This window comes from Psammomys obesus, unplaced genomic scaffold (assembly GCF_907164565.1).
Source record: "Psammomys obesus unplaced genomic scaffold, mPsaObe1.curated_primary_1811, whole genome shotgun sequence".
Lineage (NCBI taxonomy): Eukaryota > Metazoa > Chordata > Mammalia > Rodentia > Muridae > Psammomys > Psammomys obesus.
The window spans coordinates 12,395,485-12,415,961 of record NW_026591598.1 but is presented as its reverse complement, the minus strand read 5'-3'; the positions used below and the strand labels follow the sequence as shown (position 1 = coordinate 12,415,961).

General features: G+C 52.1%; 1 protein-coding gene across 2 annotated transcripts; it reads right to left on the bottom strand.

Annotated features, from left to right (window-relative positions):
- Window positions 1-1,238: 1,238 nt before the first annotated feature.
- On the bottom strand, window positions 1,239-11,693 carry Slc30a2 (solute carrier family 30 member 2). Of its 2 annotated transcripts, XM_055611390.1 has the most exons (10): window positions 11,636-11,693; window positions 11,228-11,441; window positions 10,392-10,600; window positions 8,714-8,860; window positions 7,428-7,581; window positions 6,649-6,841; window positions 5,864-5,969; window positions 3,636-3,770; window positions 3,162-3,332; window positions 1,239-3,017 (listed from the first exon to the last, which is right to left on the bottom strand). In XM_055611390.1, exons 2-9 carry the CDS (start codon window positions 11,275-11,277, stop codon window positions 3,187-3,189), a joined length of 1,140 nt encoding a protein of 379 aa, XP_055467365.1. In that variant the 5' UTR covers window positions 11,278-11,441; window positions 11,636-11,693; the 3' UTR covers window positions 1,239-3,017; window positions 3,162-3,186. The 2 variants fall into 2 exon arrangements, with proteins under 2 accessions (XP_055467365.1, XP_055467366.1); XM_055611391.1 differs by lacking the exons at window positions 11,228-11,441; window positions 11,636-11,693 and adding an exon at window positions 10,770-10,882 and having other exon boundaries at window positions 1,239-3,332.
- Window positions 11,694-20,477: the final 8,784 nt, after the last annotated feature.

Below are 20,477 nucleotides of genomic sequence, written 5' to 3'. Positions count from 1 at the left end.
CCTTAGGACCATGGACAGCCTCGGGGTGGCGGAAGGCACCGTTGGATTCAGGGCTCACGCTGTACTAAAGCTGTACTAACGTTCAGCTCAGAGGAGGTCTCGACCCTTGCCGTAACTGCGATGAGCCCAGGAATGACGACATCTGTCTCACACCAGCTATGACTTTGCCTCTCTGAACCTTCCTTTCCTCATCTATAATAATGAAAGCTGGGGGGGGGGGGGTGCGGCTAGAGAGAGGGCTCAGTGGTTAAGAATGCTTACTGCTCCTGCAAAGGACCCTCCCTGGGTTCCCAGCACCCACATGGTGGCTCACAAACACCTGTAGCTCCTGTCCAAGGGGATCCAAAACCCTCTTCTGGCCTCCACAGGCGCCCACACACTTGTGGTTCACATATAGATGAGTACGTGTGCACGTACTTTAAAAGGAAGAGGAGGCTCTGGTAGCTCATGGCCGTAGACCCAGCACTCGGAGGCAGGGGCGGGGCCAGGAGATCCTCTGAAAGTCTCAGGCTAGCCTGGACCACACACACGGCGAGACCCATCTCAAAACATCGGCAACCACAGAGAGGACATCAATGACCATCTCTTGAGAGGTGTAAGGAGGTGACACGCTGTGAGGGTCAGAATCCTGGGGCTGGTGGAGGCTTGAGACTGGAGGAGTGCAGCTTCCCCGTTCCAGGTCCATAGGGATCCTCACAAACCTGACCCTCAGCCACAGGCGGCCAGTGACAGCGCTGAGGTTCAAAGGAGAGGAGGGGGAGGGGATGGGGGGGTGCTACATGTTGCAAGCAGTAACTCAGCTATTCAGGAGGATGAGAACTAGAGGTGACCACGGGCTACCTGAAATTAAAACTTGAAAAAGCCAGATGGATCTGCTGTTACCTGTAATTCCAGCAGGCAGAGGTAGGAGGGCCAGTGAAATGGCTCCGTGGTTGAAAGTACAGGCCTGGTGACCTGAATTCCACACCCCCCACCCCAAGAGCTCACGGTAAAGAGAGAGAACCAATTTCCCAAAGTTGTCCTCTGACCTACACACAAGCACCACGGAACACACAACGGCCTCACTTGTGCAGATACACAACTGGGTTAAGAGATGCCGAGTTCAGTTCCCAGCACCCACGTGGCCCCTCACAACCACCTTCTCCACCTTCCGGAGGATCTGATGCCGCCTCCTGGCCTCCGGCGGTCCCAAGTATGTATATGTATACATACCTGTAAGGCAAAACACTCACTACACGTAAAACAAGGGCTAGCCATTTATTTAAAGCATGGCATGGTGCTAGGGGAGGCAAACACCCAGCCTTTCCTCTGAGTCAACGCAGGACAGTGGGGACGCCTGCCTGGCCTTTCACAACAGCCTTTTCCAGGACACCGGTCAAAACGGCCAGCACACAACCAGCAGGTGTGTGGCAGGCTGGGCCGTCTTCACAGTCCTGTGGGGGAGGCGTCACGAAGTTCCTGGTCTCTGTGAGTCACAGGCACTGAGCAGTGACAACCTCAAGGACCGGCCTACAGTAACAGATGTACACGTTGGCCCCGGGTTTCCTAAGAGATAGGCCTGCCACCCCTGTAAGGCTGCGGACAGCTCTCTTCCTCTTGCGTCTCGTGACCTCAAGCCAGCTCTAAGGATTCTTCTAACTCAAGAACGGCCGTCCTTGTGGGCCCGTGTGGGTCCTCATCCCTGGGTTCAAACTAGGCCCTGTCACCTCGGCAACAGAACAGGAGCTACAATCTCCTGGGATAGTGTCAGGTCAAGGGAAGTCTCAGGCCCTGGGGCTAGAATCTGTCCCTGATACCTGTGTCAAGGTTATGATACTTTTGACACAGCTCCCTGGGCTGGGGGACCAGGAAGGAAGCAGGCAGGTTCCTCACAACTAAAAGGACTCCTCCTCCAGGAAGTCCACATGGGGACCACAGCCAAAACGACCAAGGCCCAGGAAAGCCTCAGGTACCCTTTAACACCTCATCTCCAGGGATTCGTATGAACTCAGGCCCCATGGCCTCGGTGTGCTGTGTCATAGAAATAGGCTCTGCTCTCAACTGTGCAGAGAGGCAGTTGCTGGGACCCACTGGGTAAAGCCTTGTCCTTGAGGCCAGTCTCCCCTAGAAGCAAATTCCTCCCGGTCAGAAGAATGGAAACTGGGTTCTATACCAGCCCAGGCCATCTCCAGGCCCCCACCCCCCACTTTTTATAGAATTCATTCAATTGGGCCTGGTAGTCACCCAAAGACATGCTAAGGAACTGAAAGGAGCAAGGAGTGTTCTCCTTGAGCAGGGTACTTACAGCTCTGTGGGGCCCAGCCCCCACATATAAGATACCTTAATGGCTAAGTTAGCTTGTTTTCCCAAATTCTAATTCAAAAGTATGATTTCTCCTTTCCCCCTTTCTATCTCATTTAAAAAAAAAATATTTATTTTTATAAACATTTGGTGTCTGTGACGGAGCCAGATTCACCAGAATGAGTTACACAGTTGTGAGCTACCACGTGGGTCCTGGGAATTGAACCAGGGTCCTTAGAGAGAGCAGCCAGTGTTCTTAACCGCTGAGCCATCTTCCCCAGCCCCTTCATTTTCATCTTTAAATTTTACATGTGTGTGTTTGTGTGTGGCAGAGGGGTGTTCATGCTTTCTGTTTCTCTACCCCCTTCTCCCACTTAGCCATTCAGTTGTTTACAGAACGCCTCTGCTGACCCTAACTCAAAAGGTTTTCTTCCTTCTCCCTCACTCTTCTTCCAGCAGCTGCTGAGATTAACAGCTTGCCTGGTTGGTCCCCCCCCAAAAAAAATTCTAATAAAATGCCTTCAGACCTTCCTTCTGAGTGCGCTTCAAAATTATTTTATCGATGAGACTGACCCTACAAAAGGGCTTCCCATTAACATTTTATCTTGTTCAATTTTCTGTTCAGGACACAAAGGCCCTGCGTCATACAGGACACCCCGAGTCCCCTCTTCTGTGCCTGGGTGTGTTTCCAGCTGCGGTAGGATGTAGTCAGTTGAGGATCGAGCCCAAACACAGCCCTGGAAAAGAAGTAGGGCCTCGTCTGCCTTGTCCCCCTCCTGGGGGCTCACAGAAGCCAAGGGGAGTGCCACTGAGCGGGCTGGGCTATGCCTTGAAACTGCAGTCCTAGCTGGACACTGAGTGTGCCACCCACAGGTCCTGACCGTGCCTCCGGTGGGCTAGCGTCTGTCAGTCCGAGGGGCCTTGGCACTCCTGGCAGTTCTTCATGTCCTCAGAGTAGCTCTCGATTTGGATGGTTATGGTGTGGAAATTGAACTTCCCCTGGAGACGGTCCCTAGCCACCTTCAGCACGGCCTGGGCATCAGCATTCTGAGCTGGGAAGAGAGAGACATGGGATCCTAGGCCTCATGTCTACCCCTGGGGACAGGAAATGCTAGGGTCCATCCCTCATCAGGCAAGCCTGAGAGCAAGAACCTGTGGCCTTACAGCGCCAATCCCTCTCCCCTGCCCAGTCAACCCACTCCTCACGCCTGTACGGGGAGACCTGACCACCTCGCACAGGGCCTCGGCTTATCTTCCTCCATAAAAGCAGTGGTAAGGATCAGAGGGCATTTAAATGCTCAGCATGGGGCCCGGGGTTGGCAAACCCTCAGGAATCACCCCAGGGCTTCACCCACCGATTGCTATGTGGACGGACAACACTGGCTGGGCCACTGTCAGCGCCCAGATGTGCAGGCTGTGTAAGGCTTCCACGCCATCCACGGACAGCAGGAGATTTCTCACAGCCGTGAAGTCCACGCCTTTGGGAGTCCCTGGGGACATCAAGCAGAATGCTAGAGGACACTGCCGTCCCCATCTACCCTATTTCTCCAGGGCCACCTCCTCAGAAGTCCTCCTTGGCCAGCCGTTTCCATGTGCTCCCCAACCCTCACTCTGTCCTGTCACAGGTAACTTCACCCAGAATGACCTCATTAAAGTATCCATCATGTCAAGAGGGGAAGCAGGCATCAGTCTAGTTTTGCTCACGGCTATAAGGTCAGTGCCTAGCGCAGAACCTCACTAAACACCCCCCCCCCAAAATAAATAAATAAATAACTTCAGCTTCAGCTTCCTGGGTGCTGGGATTACAGATGTGGCCCAGAATGGTAAGTCATCTTGTTAGGGAAGACGGCTTTAAAGACCCTGCCACCCCTAGGCTGGTACTCTACTCTAGCAAGAGTCCTTGTCCCTCCAGAAGGCCATGGCTTTGGCCTAAGCCCCAAGGCCTGAAGTGTGAGTGAGCCCTGTGAATTAGAGGTTCCAAGAAGACCATTCAGCACTTGGCAGGAACAGGGTGAAGGCACGAAGACCTATGGGAAGAGCTAAGCTGGTGCGCATTCACTCAGTAACTATGGTGGTGCATTCCTATTTTCCCAGTACTTGGGAGGCCAGGGCGGTCCAGCTTGAGCTGTATATAGATCGCCTGTCTCAAAAACAACAAAGGATTAGAAAGGTGACTCAGTGGTTGGGAGCAATGTCTGCTCAAGGTTGGATTCCCAGCACCCTTTGATCCTAGGCAGAGGTAGATGGATCTCTGCGAATCTGAGGCTGGTCCGGGCTACACAGTGAGATCCAGGACAGCCGGGGCTACAGACGGAGAGAGACCCCTTTTTAAAACCCTAACCCCCCCAAACAAAACAAAAACAAAGAACCCCAAACACCCCAATCTCTGTCGTCCTGGGAAAAGGCACCTGATGAGGTGGGGGAGGCTGGGGCTCCAGGTGTTACCAAGGTCACCCAGCCCTATGACCAGCCAGGGAAGACACGCTCCCAGCAGGGGAGGAGGCACCCCCTGGGCCTAGAGGGAGGGTGAGCGCTGCTGGGGCCTGTCACATCGGGTCGACTCAGGACTCAGGGTCCAGAGGACCCGAGTTAGGTTCCAGACCCCAGCTCCCACAGCGCAGTGCCTCTTCCTACACTCACGCCGTCCTTAAAGCTGGTCAGACTCTGTGGGCCACAGGCTGAGAGAGAGCTCCAAAGTCGGGAACAGTGCTGGATGTTAGATCCCTCAGAACTCATGCTACTCACAGGCAGGCAGGCAGGCAGGCATGCAGCAGTGCCTACTTGCAATCCCAGACAGGGAAGGCAGAGACAGGCAGATTCCTTAGGACTGAGCCAATGAGCTTCATTTAATTACAGAGTCCCAGATCTAGGGAGAAGGCTCAGTGGGGAAAGTGAGGACCTGAGTTCAAGTATCCAGTACCCGAGACACACACACACACACACACACACACACACACACGTGAAGGCCCTCTCCAGTAACCCTAGAGCTGGGTAGGAAATGGAGCACAAGCAGTCTGCTTTGAGAAACGAGACAGCTCTAGGTTCAATAAAAGACCCCAGTAAGCAACTAAAAAAATATGGTGAGCCAGGTAGGGTAGGTGCCTTTCATCCTAGCACTCTGGAGGCAGCAGCAGACGAATCTGTGGGTTCAAGGCCAGCTTGGTCTACACAGTGTGACCCTGTCTCGGGAGGCAGAGACAGGCAGATCTCTGAGTTCAAGGCCAGTCTGGTCTACAAAGTGAATCCAGGACAGCCAGGGCTCTGTTACACAGAGAAAACTTCTTGGAAAAAAAAAAAAAAAAGGTGAGAGAGCTGGGCTCAGCGATGCCAGCACTTGGGAGGCAGAGGCAGGTGGATCTCTGTGAGTTTGAGTTCGGCCTTGTCTACATAGTGAGTTCCAGGACAGCCGGGGTTACAGTGAGACCATGTCTCAAAATCAAACAAAACAAACACAACAAAAATTACGTTGAGGAAGACACTCCAGTGGCAATCTCTGGTTTCCACACACAACCTAACCGGTGAACACAGACAAACACGCGCCCCGACCCCATTCATTCACTCAAAGTCCTAGGGGCCCAGTTACCTTCCATGAGAACCAAGAGCACGTCTCTCAGGATGGTTAACGTTGTCCCCAAGACCAGAATGGAGAAGAGGAAGGTGCAGATGGGGTCCACGTACTTGTACTCCGGCTGCACCAAAAGAAGACAAGCCTGGGGTTCCCCAGCGTCAAGCCGGGCCTCGCTGTCTCCTTCCCAGCGCGCTATCAGGGAGAGTTCCTCTCTTCAGGGTGAGCTCAGGCCTCACTCTGGCCTAGTCTGTGTCAGTTTTCTACTCTATTCTCCAGGACAGAACACATCTCTTCCTGAAGAGCTGAGACAAAGGCGGAGCTAAAAAGAGACCTCAGCATTGACCTTACCATTCCCATTAAAATAATAATAATAATAATAATAATAATAATAATATATTTAATGTATGAGTGCTCTACCTAGATGTACACCTATGTGTCACAAGAGGGCACCCAGATCCCATTATAGATGGTTGTATGCCACCATGCGGTTGCTGGGAATTGAACTCAGGACCTCTGGAAGAGCAGGCAGTGCTCTTAACCGCTGAGCCATCCTCCCCTGAGCCATGCCCCCACCATTCCCATTTTTAAAGATGGGGAAACTGAGGTTCATTCAACGAGACCAAGGAATTCACTCATCACACAGCCTCGGCCCCACGCATGGCTCTTTATCTCAGTGCCTGTGTGTGATAAGCAACGCCCAGGCTTCGGCAACACGCCCGTCCTGGAGGTCCAGCTTCACAGCTTCTGTGTGAGTGGACGAGAAAGTTGCCCACCCCTCTCCCTCTGTGTCCAGTTCTGACCTTGAAGTATATAATGTAGGCTGCCACCAGGACCCCCACACTCTGCAGAAGGTCCCCAATCACATGGATGAAGGCAGCTCGAACGCTGGGGTTCTGCTGCTGGCTGCTGTCGCCTCGGCTTCGGTCATCGCCGTGGCTGTGCCCAGGGCCGTGGCTGTGCCCATGTCCCGACTGATAGAGGGCCAATCCCATTCTGCGGGAGCAGATGAAGCCCAGGGACTCGGTGAGCTTGCAGTGGTTTCAAGGCAGCCAGGCACAGTCTGCCCATTAGGGTGGCCTCCCCGAGGGTGGAATTCTGTAGCCTCAGCACCCAGTGACCCTCCAACGCTGAGGACTGCGGCCCTACAGCCTTGGCTCCTAGCCACATGGCAAAGAGCTCTGCCCATAATGGAAGGTTATCTGGGCACAATCCCCAAAGCTGAATCTCAGAGCAAGGGGGCGAGGAGGAAGTCATCTGGCTCATCCCCTCACGTTACAAGTGGGGAGAATGAGACAAGCGATAAGAGGAGACGAAAGGCCCAAACTCATGCTCTGCCCACCCCACCCCCCTTCCTTTGTGGAGAACAGTTTTGGCCATGTCAGCCTCATCTGGCGCAGCGGGGGTGAAATGATGGGGTGCACACCTAACACCTCCCACGTCCTTGGCCCAACGTGTAGCAGATGCCAGAGGTGAGCGTATGAGGGGCATTCTGTCCTGGTGGCCGGGGCCGGAAGGGGGAGCTCTGCATGGGGCAGTGGGGGTGGGCGTGAACCACAGGGAGCTGCCCCCCCCCACTCACATGATGTTCACAGCCACGGCGCAGCCCGACGTGATCAGCATGGTGGCCCCTTCGATCTCGTAATCTCCAGAAATCAATCGCTGCACAGCCAGGTACACAAGCACTCCAGTGACCACCCAGATGGACAGGACAGACAGCAAGGCTCCAAGGATCTCTGGATGAGAGCCCAATCTCAACTGAAACCCCGAGCCCTCGGTGCTACTCTCTGCTGTCAACCCCTTCCACTGTAAAATCTGGGCCTTGTTGGTCTCTACGGTGTTTCAAGATCTGCCTTATCCCGCCAACTCATTTCTGAGAAAGTCAGGGCTAGACTTTCTCACCTAGGCCAATCTTGTTTGCTCTGTGTGGGCAGAAAGTGACAGTAATATGTACTCTAGCCAGCGTGGTCACCTCTAATCCTAGAATGTGGGACACAAGGCAAGGCAAGGATGTGACAGCCTCTCTTTCATATGTGTGTGTGTGTGTGTGTGTGTTCTCGATATGTAGACCGGGCTAGCTTTGAACTCAAGAGATTCACCGGTCTCCTCTGGGCTGGGATTAAAGGTGCATCTGTAGGGTATCTTTCCCTCAAATAAAGGTAGGGTTACTACCTATTTTAATTAGGGTAGCAGGCTAGAAGAGGGCCCAGACCCCCGGAGGGCTAGAGTTGAGGCTGCGAGCCAACAGCAGTAGGTGCTAGCTGCTGTTCCACGCCAAGCCACGTTTTGCTCAATTGACTAAGGGAGGCTGAGGACACTGGGCCACCTCTCCATACAGGAAGAGTGTCAGTGCCAACCAGAAGTGCACTAACGGCCTAAGGCAGCGCTTGCTGACCTTTTCCTCCACTAGAGCCGGTCCCCAGTCACAGGCAATGCTGGTGCTATTGTCATTTTTCTGGGCCACAACTTTCTCAGTAAGGTGAATTTGACTTCACCAGAATCCCGGCGACAAGCCTGCCATCAGACGGGGGGTCCCAGAGGACAGAAGCCAAGGCAGACACCCTCTTCCTGCATAGCAGTTACCTTCTGGGCTTGCTCAGGGACACACACCCCCCCCCCCCCGCAGGCCTAGTTCTAGCCTGGCATCCCTGTGATGGCACACAGCATTTCAGTTCTTGAGAGGCTCCTGACAGTAGAGTGTCTATGAGTCTGAAGCCAGCCTGGGCTACAGAGTGAATTAGGGGCAGCCTGGACTACCAGAGACATTGACTCAAAACATTACAATTCCAAACAAACGCCCTCAACATCGTTTGTTTGGAACATCAAACATCATGGCCCTCAACATCATGGCCCACGGAGGATCCTTACCAGCTCGCTGCCAGCCGAAGTTCATGGTCTTGGTAGCCGGTCGGGAAGACACCCAGAGGGAGAAGAGGCTGATGAGCATGCTGGCAAAATCGGTGAGCAGGTGGGCTGCGTCGGTCATGATGGCCAGGCTGTGAGCCAGGTACCCACCTGCCAAAGTGAGAGGAGGACGGTCGAGTACCCCAGAGAGTCAGCAGAGACCACAAGCCCTGGGAGACACACTGGGCTTAAGGTCTCTGCATCTCTCCCACAGTGTGAGCACGTGGCCTCCACCGTGTGTCTCCATTTCTCCTGTGGAAAAGACTTAAGTCAAGACTGAAAATCAAGCTCAGGTGATGGCGCACACCTTTGATCCCAGCATCCTGGAGGCAAAGGCAGGCGGATCTCTGAGTTCGAGGGTAGCCTGGGCTGCAGAGTGAGTTCCAGGACAGCCAGGGCTACACGGAGAATCTATCTCAAAATAAAAGAAGAAAAGAAAGAGGAGGAGGAGGGAGAGGAAGAGGGAGGGGAGGGGAGAGGAGAGGGAGGAGGAGGGGAGGAAGAGATAGACAATCAAGTTCAACTGGGTATAGAAAAAGGAGAGGCTCAGTAAATGCTCTTATCTTATTTTATTATTACTTTAAGTGCACGTGTTTTGCTGCATGTATGCACGCACACCATATGCCTGGTGCCCACAGAAGCTGCAAAAGGCACCTGATTCCCTAGGACTAGGGTAACAGGTGACTGTGAGCCACTATGTGGGGGCTGGGAATCAAGCCCAGGTCTTCTGGAGGAACAGCCGGCTCTCTGCACTGCAGAGCCATGGCTCCAGCCAAATGAACGCTTAAACCCAGTGGTGGTGGCTCCTGCCTTTAACCCAGCACTTGGGAAGCAGAGGCAGGCAGATCTCTGAGTTCAAGGCCAGCCTGGTCTACAGAGGGAGTTACCACAGCAAGGGCTACACAGAAAAACCTTGCTTTGGAAAAAAAACAACACAAACCACTAAATAAATAAATAAATAGAGAGAGAGAGATAGGTAAGTATTGATGGGGGCGGTGTTACACTCGTTTAATCCCAACGCTCTGGAAGCAGACGCAGGCAGTTATGAGTTCCAGGTCAGCCAAGGCTGCTTAGTGAGACAAGAAAGAGCAGGAGAGCAAGAGCGAGAGCGAGAGTGAGAGAGTGAGTGAGAGAGAGAGAGAGAGAGAGAGAGAGAGAGAGAAAGAAGTAAACTTGTTGGCTTGGTACCTATTTAACATAAAAATCGGACCGGCCTCCGGATTCTCCCAGCATCCCTCAGTCCCTCCCTGTTACAGGGCATGGGTGACATACCCGGCCTCCTCCTGACCTTTCCAGCCGGCGGCTGGGCTTCCTCTCCCCCAGAGGCTCTTCACTTTATAATCCAAGATTTTGGTTCTCTCCCCCTCTCTCCTCTCACTCTGTGCATGTGCCCGCTCTTTCTTTCCTTCTCTGTCTGTTGCCTCCCTCCCTCCCCCCACTGCATGGCGACACCCCTGGCCTCTTTCCTTGGGACTGGTGAACCCACTGAGAGCTGCTCCCTCCCCCGTAAACCTGCTGCTGTACTTTAATTTAGCTTCAATTTGGCGGGAGAATACCTATCAAAACTACTCGATAAAACGGGGATAGCCATTAGTGCAGCGCGCACGCGCGGACCTCACTTAGGTCACACGCATGGCCTTACCAATGATTTCTCCAATCATGAACACCAGGCAAATGGCAGAGGCCACATAGAGCTTGCGCCGGGCACTCTGCTTCTTGGGGTCAGGGTGGCTGGCAGAATCCTTCTGGGCATGGCAATAATGGTTGCTCTGGACAGCCAGCTCAACGGCGGGCAGGTCCACAGGAGGGGTCCAGCCAGCGTCACTCTTCCACAGAGATCCTAAGTAAGACCTGGCGGTGAGAGGAAGCAAGAGGAAACGCTCAGCAGGGAGGAGGCGCAGAGCCGGCCTCTGGGAGTATTGCTGGCCCAGAGTTTCCAGCGCAAGAGCACTCCAAGCCCAGCAATGCCCGGCGGGTGGGTTATCAGAGGTAAGATGCTGGGGAGAATGAGTCTTGGGACCTTTCTAGGCTGTCCCGTCCTCCTCCACCCCTTCCCAGGCCTGGAGGAGAGTCTTGGCGAACTAGCCAAAGGGCGGGTCGCTGTGAGAGAGCAGAGTTCTGGTTCAGGGCGCAGCAAAAGACCGAAGCTCAGTGCACCCGCACCCGAGGGCACAGGGCCTCCCCACCTCAGGGCTGCCTGGGATCAAAGTGCTGGAGTGAAGGCGGGGTTCCAGGAACCCGACTCTCCCGCTGCACCACCGGGCAGCGCTGAGGATCTGTGTGCCTGGCCGGGTGAGACAGGTGATCCCCGAGGCTACGGGGCCACCGCCAACTTCCTCCCCCTCTGGCCTCTCCTCACCCCATCCCTCTGGCAGGATCCCAGTTCGAGCCCCCGCCCGACCAACCAGAGCCAGGACGGCCAAAGAGGAGGCGCGTAGGATGCCGCCCAGATTCCCGCCCCTTGGGGCATGAACTCACCGGGCTCCACGCGTGCTCTCCAGCAGATTCTGCTTGTCCAAGGTCGGCATGCCGCACTCCCCCCAGTGCGCGCACTCAAAGTTGCGCGCGGGACGACGGCAGCGCGCACTCACCTTCCGCTCGGCTCCCACCGCTGCGCCCCGCGCCCGCCCGCTTTATCCCAGGTCCTCGCCGCCTCGTGTGAAGCCGCCCGCCGCGCGTCGTGTGCAAAAGCCTGCGGGGAGGGGGGAAGGGTGACCGGCTGCAAAGGGAGTCTCGGCTCTGCCCCCACACCGGCCCCACGAGTCCTGAGCCCGAAGGAGACGGCCGGCCTGCGACCCAAAGCTTAAGGGCCTTTGCCCTGAGCAGAGCACTTGCTAAAAGTTGCTAAGTTAGGACTAGGTGACCAAAACACCCACTCTAGCGTACCATAGAAAAGCCTTGGGATCTGGATGTTTCTAGAAAACCGGCATGCCTCAAATTCCAGCAATCGCAGGCGGACCTCTGTGGGTTCCACACCAACCTGATACACAAACCGAGTACAGGACAGCCAGGGCTACACAGAGAAACCCTGTCTTGAAAACACAAAACAAGCCAACCAAAATAAACAAACAGAAAAACCAACAACAAACCACAAGAAAAAAAAAATCCTTTGCCCTTAGGGCAGGGATGTGACTGCTGACAGCCTGGCTGGGGACTCTGAGGCCAGGAGCAGCGAAGAGGGACTTCCAGGAGCTTGATTCCAGGAGGTGAGGGCACCCCGGAGGGCTGGTGCTCACCCCCTGCCTGAGCAGTGCCTCACCACCGTCTGTCTGTCGGAGTTACAGCTGCTTGCTTCCCTTTGAAAAGTTCCTCCTGCCTCTCTGATTACCATCTGGACTGACCGGCTTTATCTCCACCTCTGCGAAGACCAGTAAGTGTCCTGTCTTTTTTTTTTTTTTAAACAGATGTTATCTGTGGAGAACGACACACTGTTGGAGCCTTTCTTTGTGCCCCGGAAGTTTAACAAATTCCCGGGAGACGGTGGCAGCGCGGCCAAACGTACAGCGCCTTCCGTGGAGAGGGTACGGTTGTCGGCCTGATGCCCCATGCATCCTTTTTGGTTTTTCGAAAGACAGGGTTTCCCTGTGTGGCCCTGGCTGTCCTGGAACTCTCTGGAACGGTCGGTAGACCAGGCTGGCCTCGAACTCAGAGCTCCGCCTGCCTCTGTGCTGGGATTAAAGTCGTGTGCCGCCATGCCCAATTTGCCCCATGCATTCCAAACAGCCTATTTTCTGGGGTTTGGGCCCTGTGACACCCACCACCACCACCAGGTCCAGCCTCTGATGGGTATCTGCTTCCGGCTGGTGACCTCCCTGCTCAGTTACTGCATCTTCTAGAGTCTGAAGACCATGGTTTGGAGAGTAGTTCCTGATAGTAGTTCAGGGGGAAGGCCTTGGATCCTATCCCCAGGGCCCAGGGGAGAAGGGAAGGAAGGGCCAGGGTCACCCATCTTCCAGGGGAGGGGCAGGACTGGTCTGGACAGGACAGGACTGGGGCTCAGCCGGTAGCATACAGGAAGCCTTGAGTTCCAGCCACAGCAACACAGAAACTGGGTGTGACCCCCTTGTGCCTGTCATCCTATCTCTGCGGAGGGCTGAAAGGAAAGGATCAGCAGTTCAAGGTTATCTTTGGCTAGATAGCTAGTTTGAGGCCTGCCTGGGGTGCTTTTAAGCCTTGCAGGCCCTGGCTCAGAAAAGCAAACAATAATAAAAATAACTCAGTTCCAGGAGTCGGTGGCAGAAGAAACAAACTCACCTGGGTATAGTGCAGAGGCCTGAGGTCCAGCTGACCCAGAAGCAGGGACAGCAGGAATCTCCTCAGACTTCCGGTGGTCTCTGCCTCTGAAATTAGACTGAAACAAATTGGAGAGCCTGACGTGGTCATGCCTGGAATCAGGAATTCAGGAGCCTTGGACAGAAGGATCTCGAGTTTGAGGCCAGCCTGGGCAGTTTACTGGGACCTTGTCTCAAAGTAAAAGGACTCGGGTGTGTGCTCAGCAGTGGGGGACTTCTGCTATGCACAAAGCCCTTGTTTCAATTCTTGGTCCTATAAATATGAATTGGATGAGAGGCAGCGAGTGCTGTTTGGTGGAGTTTCTATAGGGTAATCACAGATTACTGTCATCTCTTAAGGTGGAAAAATCATGTTATAGCTCTCCTCGGTGCAAAATGTTGTTGGGAACAAGCGAAAGGAACTTACTCAAAGTACTACCATTTAATTTTCAGACTCCATTTAATCATAGGGAGAAAGTAAGTTCAAGGTCCTAGTGAAATGGTGATGCACAACAGATATTATATGAAAAAGCTTTATTGGTTGGAGATGAAGAGAGAGGAGAGAGCAAGACACGATGGGGGAGGGGATGGGACGCCCCGAGAGAGAAAGGGGAGAGAGCAGGAGAGAGGAAGAGAGCACAGAGCAAGAAGGCAAGAGAGCGACAAAGTGGCAGGCTGGTCCTTTCATGGAGCAACTGAACCACACCTGCCAGGTGTGACTACCTGGCTGGCAACACATGATGACATCATAGGTTGCTAGGCAACCCAGAAGCAGGCTGCCTAAATACTAACCAGGCCCTAGGGGAGCTGGTGACTTCCCACTAGCTGAACAGCTTCTGTTGTAAGGCAACAGTTGTCTGAATCCAGCCCTTTCAAGGGCAAGTCTCCATCTCCCTGGCAGGGTCAAAGTAGGTTCATCTTCCCAGGAACCTACTCCTATCCTGATTGATGGAAACTCTCTTGCTCAACCCCTTATGTCAAATATGATTGGACAATGCTCCAGCCAACCCCGCTCCCCATCACTTCATGGTTTCACCCTTTAAATGTGCTGCACAACGTCCCTTCAGGGTCATAGTTCAGCTCCCGAGTCTGTTCTTTGGCCCTGATCCACCAGTAGCGGCTTGATTACAATAAATATTTGTCATCTGCATTGACCTGGTGTTTGAGTTATGTTGGATTTAGGCGGACCCCACAACTGTCATAAATTTTCAATGTTTTGTTTTTGTTTTTGTTTGAGACAGGGTTTCTCTGTGTAGCCCTGACTGTCCTGGGTCACTCTGTAGACCCAGCCGGCCTCGAACTCAGAGATCCACCTGCCTCTGCCCCTGAGTGCTGGGACTAAAGGTGTACAACACCAACTCCAGCTCAGCAGATTTGTTTTAAATCCGTATTTCCAACAATGCATGTGATATTATATATAATATATATATATATATATACATACATATATCAAACTATATATGTATATAGTTTGATTTATTTAGCTTGAGACAGTTTCCCTAAGAAAGCCAGGCTGGCTTGAAACTTGTGATCCTCCTGCCTCAGCATCCTGAGTGGTAAGATTGCAGGCCAATGTCATCCACACCCAACCTTCCCAAGGAAGGCAGAAAAAAAAAACCCCAAAAACTAAACATTCTGTTCCTTAGGACGGATCATAGGTGGGTTTTGTTGTTGTTTACTTCTTTGAGACTGGATCAATGCAGCCCAGGATGCCCTCGAGCTACTGCTCTTCCTGCCTCACCACCTGAAACCACAGAAATTCTAATCTTTCCCACCTTCCAGCTAGGAGGTGGTCATGAAAGGACTTCTCTGGCCTGACCAACCAGAGGGGCCCTGCCCGGTATCTGGGATGGGGAAAGTGAACAGACAGGCTCTTCTAGGTTTCCCTACCAGGCTGTTAACATCGGCTCTGACTCTTCTTCATCCAATCAAGTTCCTCAGGGGTTTGGGTTAATTATGTTTACAGGAGGACGTTGCCGCCAATACAAAACCAAACAAAAAAGCCCCACAAAAAGGACAAGAGTTCCGGAAGCTGGTGTGCCTGGAGAGAGCAACTCCACTTCTTCCCAAATGCCCCCTGACCCTTATCTATGTCCTTTGTGATAGCCTTTTATGATGAAGTAATAAGTGTTAAGTTAGCATTTCCCTGGGTTCTTATCAAATTGATGGTACTCTGTGTGGGGGAGGGGGTCCTGTGAGAAGATAAAACGTGAGACCTGTGCTTGGCATCAGAAGAGATGGGGGATGGCCTTGGGGACCGAGCGCTGCAGGTAGATGCAGCAGGACTGAATGCAGTTTGTGGACAACCTGCTATGGTGTACTGCAGGATTAGTTGCTTGTCCAGTGTGTGCATCTGGTGCCTGAAGCTCGGCTTTGAGAGTTCAGCAGGAGAAATCTGAGGTTGGCCTTTCCCTATATCCTCAGAAAAAACTGTAGTTGATGTGCAGCAGTTTGTGCTGAGGAGATAGCTCAGTGATAAAGTGCTTGGCTAGCATACCTGGGGCCTTGGGTTCAATTCCTGAAACACACACACACACACACACCCCTAAAGAAAAATTTCATTTAAAATTTCAACAAGGCTCCTGGCCTGTAATCCCAGCACTCAGGGAGGCAGAGGCAGGTAGATCTCTGTGAGTTAGAGGCCAGCCTGGTCTACAAAGCGAGTTCAGGACAGCCAGAGCTACACAGAGAAACCCTGTCTCAAAAAAACAAAACAACAAGATGGGTAGATAAATGGGTCAGTGGTTAAAGGCACTTACCGCTGTTTAAGAGGACTTCAGACCAGGAGGGAGTGCCACATACTTTTAATCCCAGAGTTTGGGAGTCAGAGGCAGGAGGCTCTCTCTGAGTTAGAGGCCAGCCTGGTCTACACAGAAAGACACTGCCTCAAAAATAAATAATAGATAAAAATAAGACTTCACAGGATTGGCTGCACTTGGCAAGTGAGGACAAGAGGTTTGGAAGACCAGGATTATCAACTATGTATATAGTGCGTTCAAAGCCAGGCCCCGTCTAAAGGAAACACAAGAGCGCTGAGTGTGTGCAATGTAGTAGCTTCCTCCTATATCAAAGCCTGTATCTTGAAAGGAAGTGAATTTAGATGCAGGGTGGTAAAGGCAGGTCAAAGAGCAGGACATTTTAAGGCAGGGGGTTTATAGAAAGGTGAAACAACAAGATGTTTTGTAGGGAAGTGAACAACTCAGTAGCTTCAGGAAGTCCCTGAAACTGACCAGATTCTCTAGGCCCCACCTTCCCCAAGCATATATAAGCAGAGAGACAGTCTCAGACTCTCTCAGCTGATCTGCCTAAAAAACTAGGTGGTGGTACTTGCTTTTAATCCCAGCACTTGGGAGGGAGAACGATGTCCGTGAGTTTGAGGCCAGCCTGGTCTACAGAGTTCCAGGACAGCTAAGACTATACAGAGAGACCCTGTCTCAAAAAAAAAAAAAAAAAAAAAGTCATACTAGAACCAAGAGGCCTTCTGAGCTGCCAGGAAGAAGCTCACCTAACTAATCTGCCTGGAAAGGAGCCTCACCAGCCTGCTAAGCCGAGTGCATGTTGGGATGTCTGTTCAGGATTTCCAACGTTTTGACCTGACGCCCACCCAGGAGTGGGCTTTATTGATGCAGCTGTCCGAGCCATTTTTGCACCTGAAAGTAACCCAAATAAAGCTAACTGGTTCGCTGGGTTGGGCCCTGGAGGTACGATACTTCGTAGGGTTTCTGTCTGGGAACCTGTGTGGGTTCCCTGTCTTTGTATCTCTTGACAAGTGACAAGATGAGGTGCTGTAATGCATCTGTAGTCTGTAACGTGAAACAAGATGATACGATGCAGTATAAAGGAGGGGAAGCCTCTGTCTTCGTTTTTAAGTTATTTACCCACTTTTGAGACATAACCTCACTATGGATCCCAGGCTGGCTTGAGCTCTCAGCCCTCCTGCCTTACTCTCCTCAGTGATGGGACTGAAGCTCACCATGCCCCGCCCTGCTCTTTCTGGCCTCAAAAGCCTTTAAAGTCCTATGTGTGAGAAGAGTTGAGAATAAGGCTCTGAAGAGGGCTTAGCGGTTGAAGCTCATCCTCACCAAGGAGGAGAAAACAGACTCCTTCTAAGCTCTCCTCTGACCTCCACATGCGTGCTGTGCCCCCCCCAACTCCATAAATAAAGGTAAATAAAATATGAAGACTGTCAGGAAACTAAGTGTTTTCAGCCTGCGCTGCCATCTTCCAGTCATTTGACAAAATGTCTCCCAGTGGGAGAGAGAGGAGGCACCTTACGGCTGAGCTTTGGTGACCTGGAGTTCCGGCCACACATGCATGGCTTTACAAGAAGTCATACTGCAGACATCAAAGAAACAAGTGTGGGTCAAAGAGGAACGCCCGTTAATGTCGCCAAGGCAAAGCTGGCAGAGTCTATGGTAGCACCTGGTGCTCCTGGCCTTGTAAACAAGCAGGCTGAGGGCAAGATTCGGAGAGAATTAATGAGTATACTGAGCGTGGTCGGAGATGACTTCCTGAAACAGGAAGGAAAACGTAAGCCAAAGAAGAAGGTACCTGGGTTACCCGCTGAAGCAGCAGCTGCCCAGCCCAGAGAAACATGCTTTGCGTTGTGAGACCAAACGGACAGGGGCCCTTTCCCATGAATTCTCGGCTAGAGAAGTGAAAATGATACAAAAGGCCTCAGTTGTAAAAGTGTTTTCTTTAATAAGATTGCTTATTTTTATTCCATGTGTATGTGTGTGTTCTACCTGCATTTATGTTTGACTGTGCGCTGGTGGCCTCGGAGTGGGAGGAGGGCTCTCTGGATTCCCTGGAGTTATAGGTGGTTGCGAGCCGCCTTGTGGGTGCTGTGAACCAAAGCCAGGTCCTATGCAATGACAGCAAGTGCTTTTTTAGTCTGGGAGCCATCTTCCCAACCTCCAAATTGTTTGGGTTTTTTTAAATTTATTTATTAATTATGTATACATTACTCTGCCTGCATGTACACCTGCACACCAGAAGAGGGCACCAGATCTTATTATAGATGGTTGTGAGTCACCATGTGGTTGCTGGGAATTGAACTCAGGACCTTTGGAAGAGCAGTCAGTGCTCTTAACCTCTGAGCCGTCTCTCCAGCCCAGTGTTTGTTTTTTTCTTAATTAGGTTGAACTTTGATATAACCCTCTCCCTGAAAAAAAAAAAAAAAAAACATTTTGAGAAGAAAAGCAGGTGCGTGACAGTAAAGGTGTCAGGGAAATGACCCACACAGAGTGAGGATTTGAGCTGGCAAGGGCACGGAAAGGTCCCAAGGCCAGCTTGTGTTCTTTTTCTTAGCTTGGTTTTTAGTAAAGGACTCACATGTTGCAATAATTAATTAAATTTTACAACTGTGTACATATCACAAACCAAAATTAGCCAGGTCACGGTGGTCCACGCTGGTAATTCTAACATTTAAGAGGCAGAGACACCTGAAGACCAGCCTGGGTTACGAAATGAAGCCCTGTCTTAAAAAAATATATATATAAAAAAAAATAAAAAATTAAGAGCACACCTTTAACTACAGCACTGATTGGAGCATCCGTGAAAGCTCAGGGCCAACCCAGGCCAGCTAGGGCTACAGAGTGAAGCCCGCCTTACAGAGGGTTTGTGTGTCTGAGAACAAGGATGATCCGGCATGTTAACCTCTGGTCTCCATGGTCTCCACATGCACACAGGTACACGCGTGCCAAGGCTCAAGCGTGTACCCGTACAGGCACACCACTCACACACACATGAAGATAGAAAGAGAAAACTTGAAGCACCGTGTTGAGAGAGACTCGCAGCGAGCCTAAGCTGGCAGGAGTGAAGACAGAGGTGGGACACTGGACCAAAGTGAGTTTCGTGGTAAAGGTGAGCTCTAAACGATACACACGGACAAGTAAGTTGGAAATTGCTGAGTTGATGGGTTAAGTGTTTAACCTGCCGAAATATATGGATTTCTAAGCTCTTGTTTGAGAGGGTCTCATGAAGCCCAGGCTAGTCCTCGAATTCAGTATGTTCTGGATATGGTGGCACATACCTTTAATCTCAGTCAGGTCTCTGAGTTCAAGCCCAGCCTGGTATATATACATAATGAGTTCTGGGACAGCCAGGGCTATGTAGAAAGACCCTGTGTCAAATAAATAAATAAACAAACAAATAACAAATGAGAAGAACAAAACAAAACACCATTCTGTAGTCCAGACTAGTCTCAGAACTCCTGCTCTCCCTGCCTCTACACCAAAAAAGTGCTGTAATTATAGGCTTTTGTTACCATAGTTGGTTTGTGCTGTGCCGGTCATTGAACCCAAGACTTCGCGAATGTTCGACAGACACTCCATCAAGGGGGCTGAATTCCCCCACTTGTTTCTGTCAGTGCCACTTCTTTCCACGTAGCTCTGTCTGGCGTGACCCTTGACATGGGCGCAGCATGGTCTCAGACTCACAGCAGTGTTCCCGGGGAGCTTCCTGAGTGCACCCCACCTCTTCATCAGCTTTTGTTTTATGAGACAGGGTCTCAGGCTGGCTTTGAACTTGCTGTGTGGCTGAGGATGGTCTTGAACATCAGATCTTCCTGCCTCCACCTCCCAAACAGTGGGATTACAGGTGTGTACCACCAAGCCAGTTTTACCAGCTCTCAGCTTTTTAGCTTCAGTTTAGTTTAGTTTGAGACAGGCCTGGCTCTTCTTAAACTCAGTATCAGCCTCCCTTGGCTTCCCGAGCGCTACCTGGCCAGGCTCTCCTTTGCTTTCTTTTTGGCCGGCTGCTTCCTGTATGTGTCAGCCCTGAGCTCTGCTAGCCTGTAGGTACACTGCGCTCTGAGATGAGGCAAGGCCTGCTAATTCATTGCCTCTACTGCCCCCGTTAGAGCCTGCTGCTGCTACGCTGTACACCATCCCTCATGCTCAGAGCTAGTGGTTGTCTGGGTCTTCCCTGAAGAAAGTCAGGCCTCCGCTCTGGCCTCCATTCCACCTGTAGCCCACAGGCAGACAGTAGCAGTTCCAGATTCCTGACTCCACCGCCCTGGGTCCTCCCACCACTCACAAAACTTCACCCATTATAAACCCAGCAGGGAGCCAACTCACTGCCCGAACCAAGACTCCAGGGGACCTCCCTCCTCAGCCCCACAAACTGTTTCAATCAAGCTGTGTCCTTCCCCACGCACTGGAAACCTCTCACAGGACTGAGCCAGAAGCTGGGGCTTTGAAGCGGTGGCCGGCTCAGTCAGGGAACATCCGCACAAGTTGGGGTCCTCCTCCCCTGCCAGAGGCCCCGGGATGGGACCTCCACATACATCGGAACTGCCAGGGACGGGTCTTCTGGGGAACTAGAAGCTGTTTAGTGAGGCTCCAAGGGCCGGTTCTCCGCAGAGCTCACAAGGGCAAGTGTGGGGGAAGAAACCTCCTTTAGGGCCATGTTAGCCCAGCCTTGGCTGTGCCGTCTGTCAGGCCTTCTGCTCACTG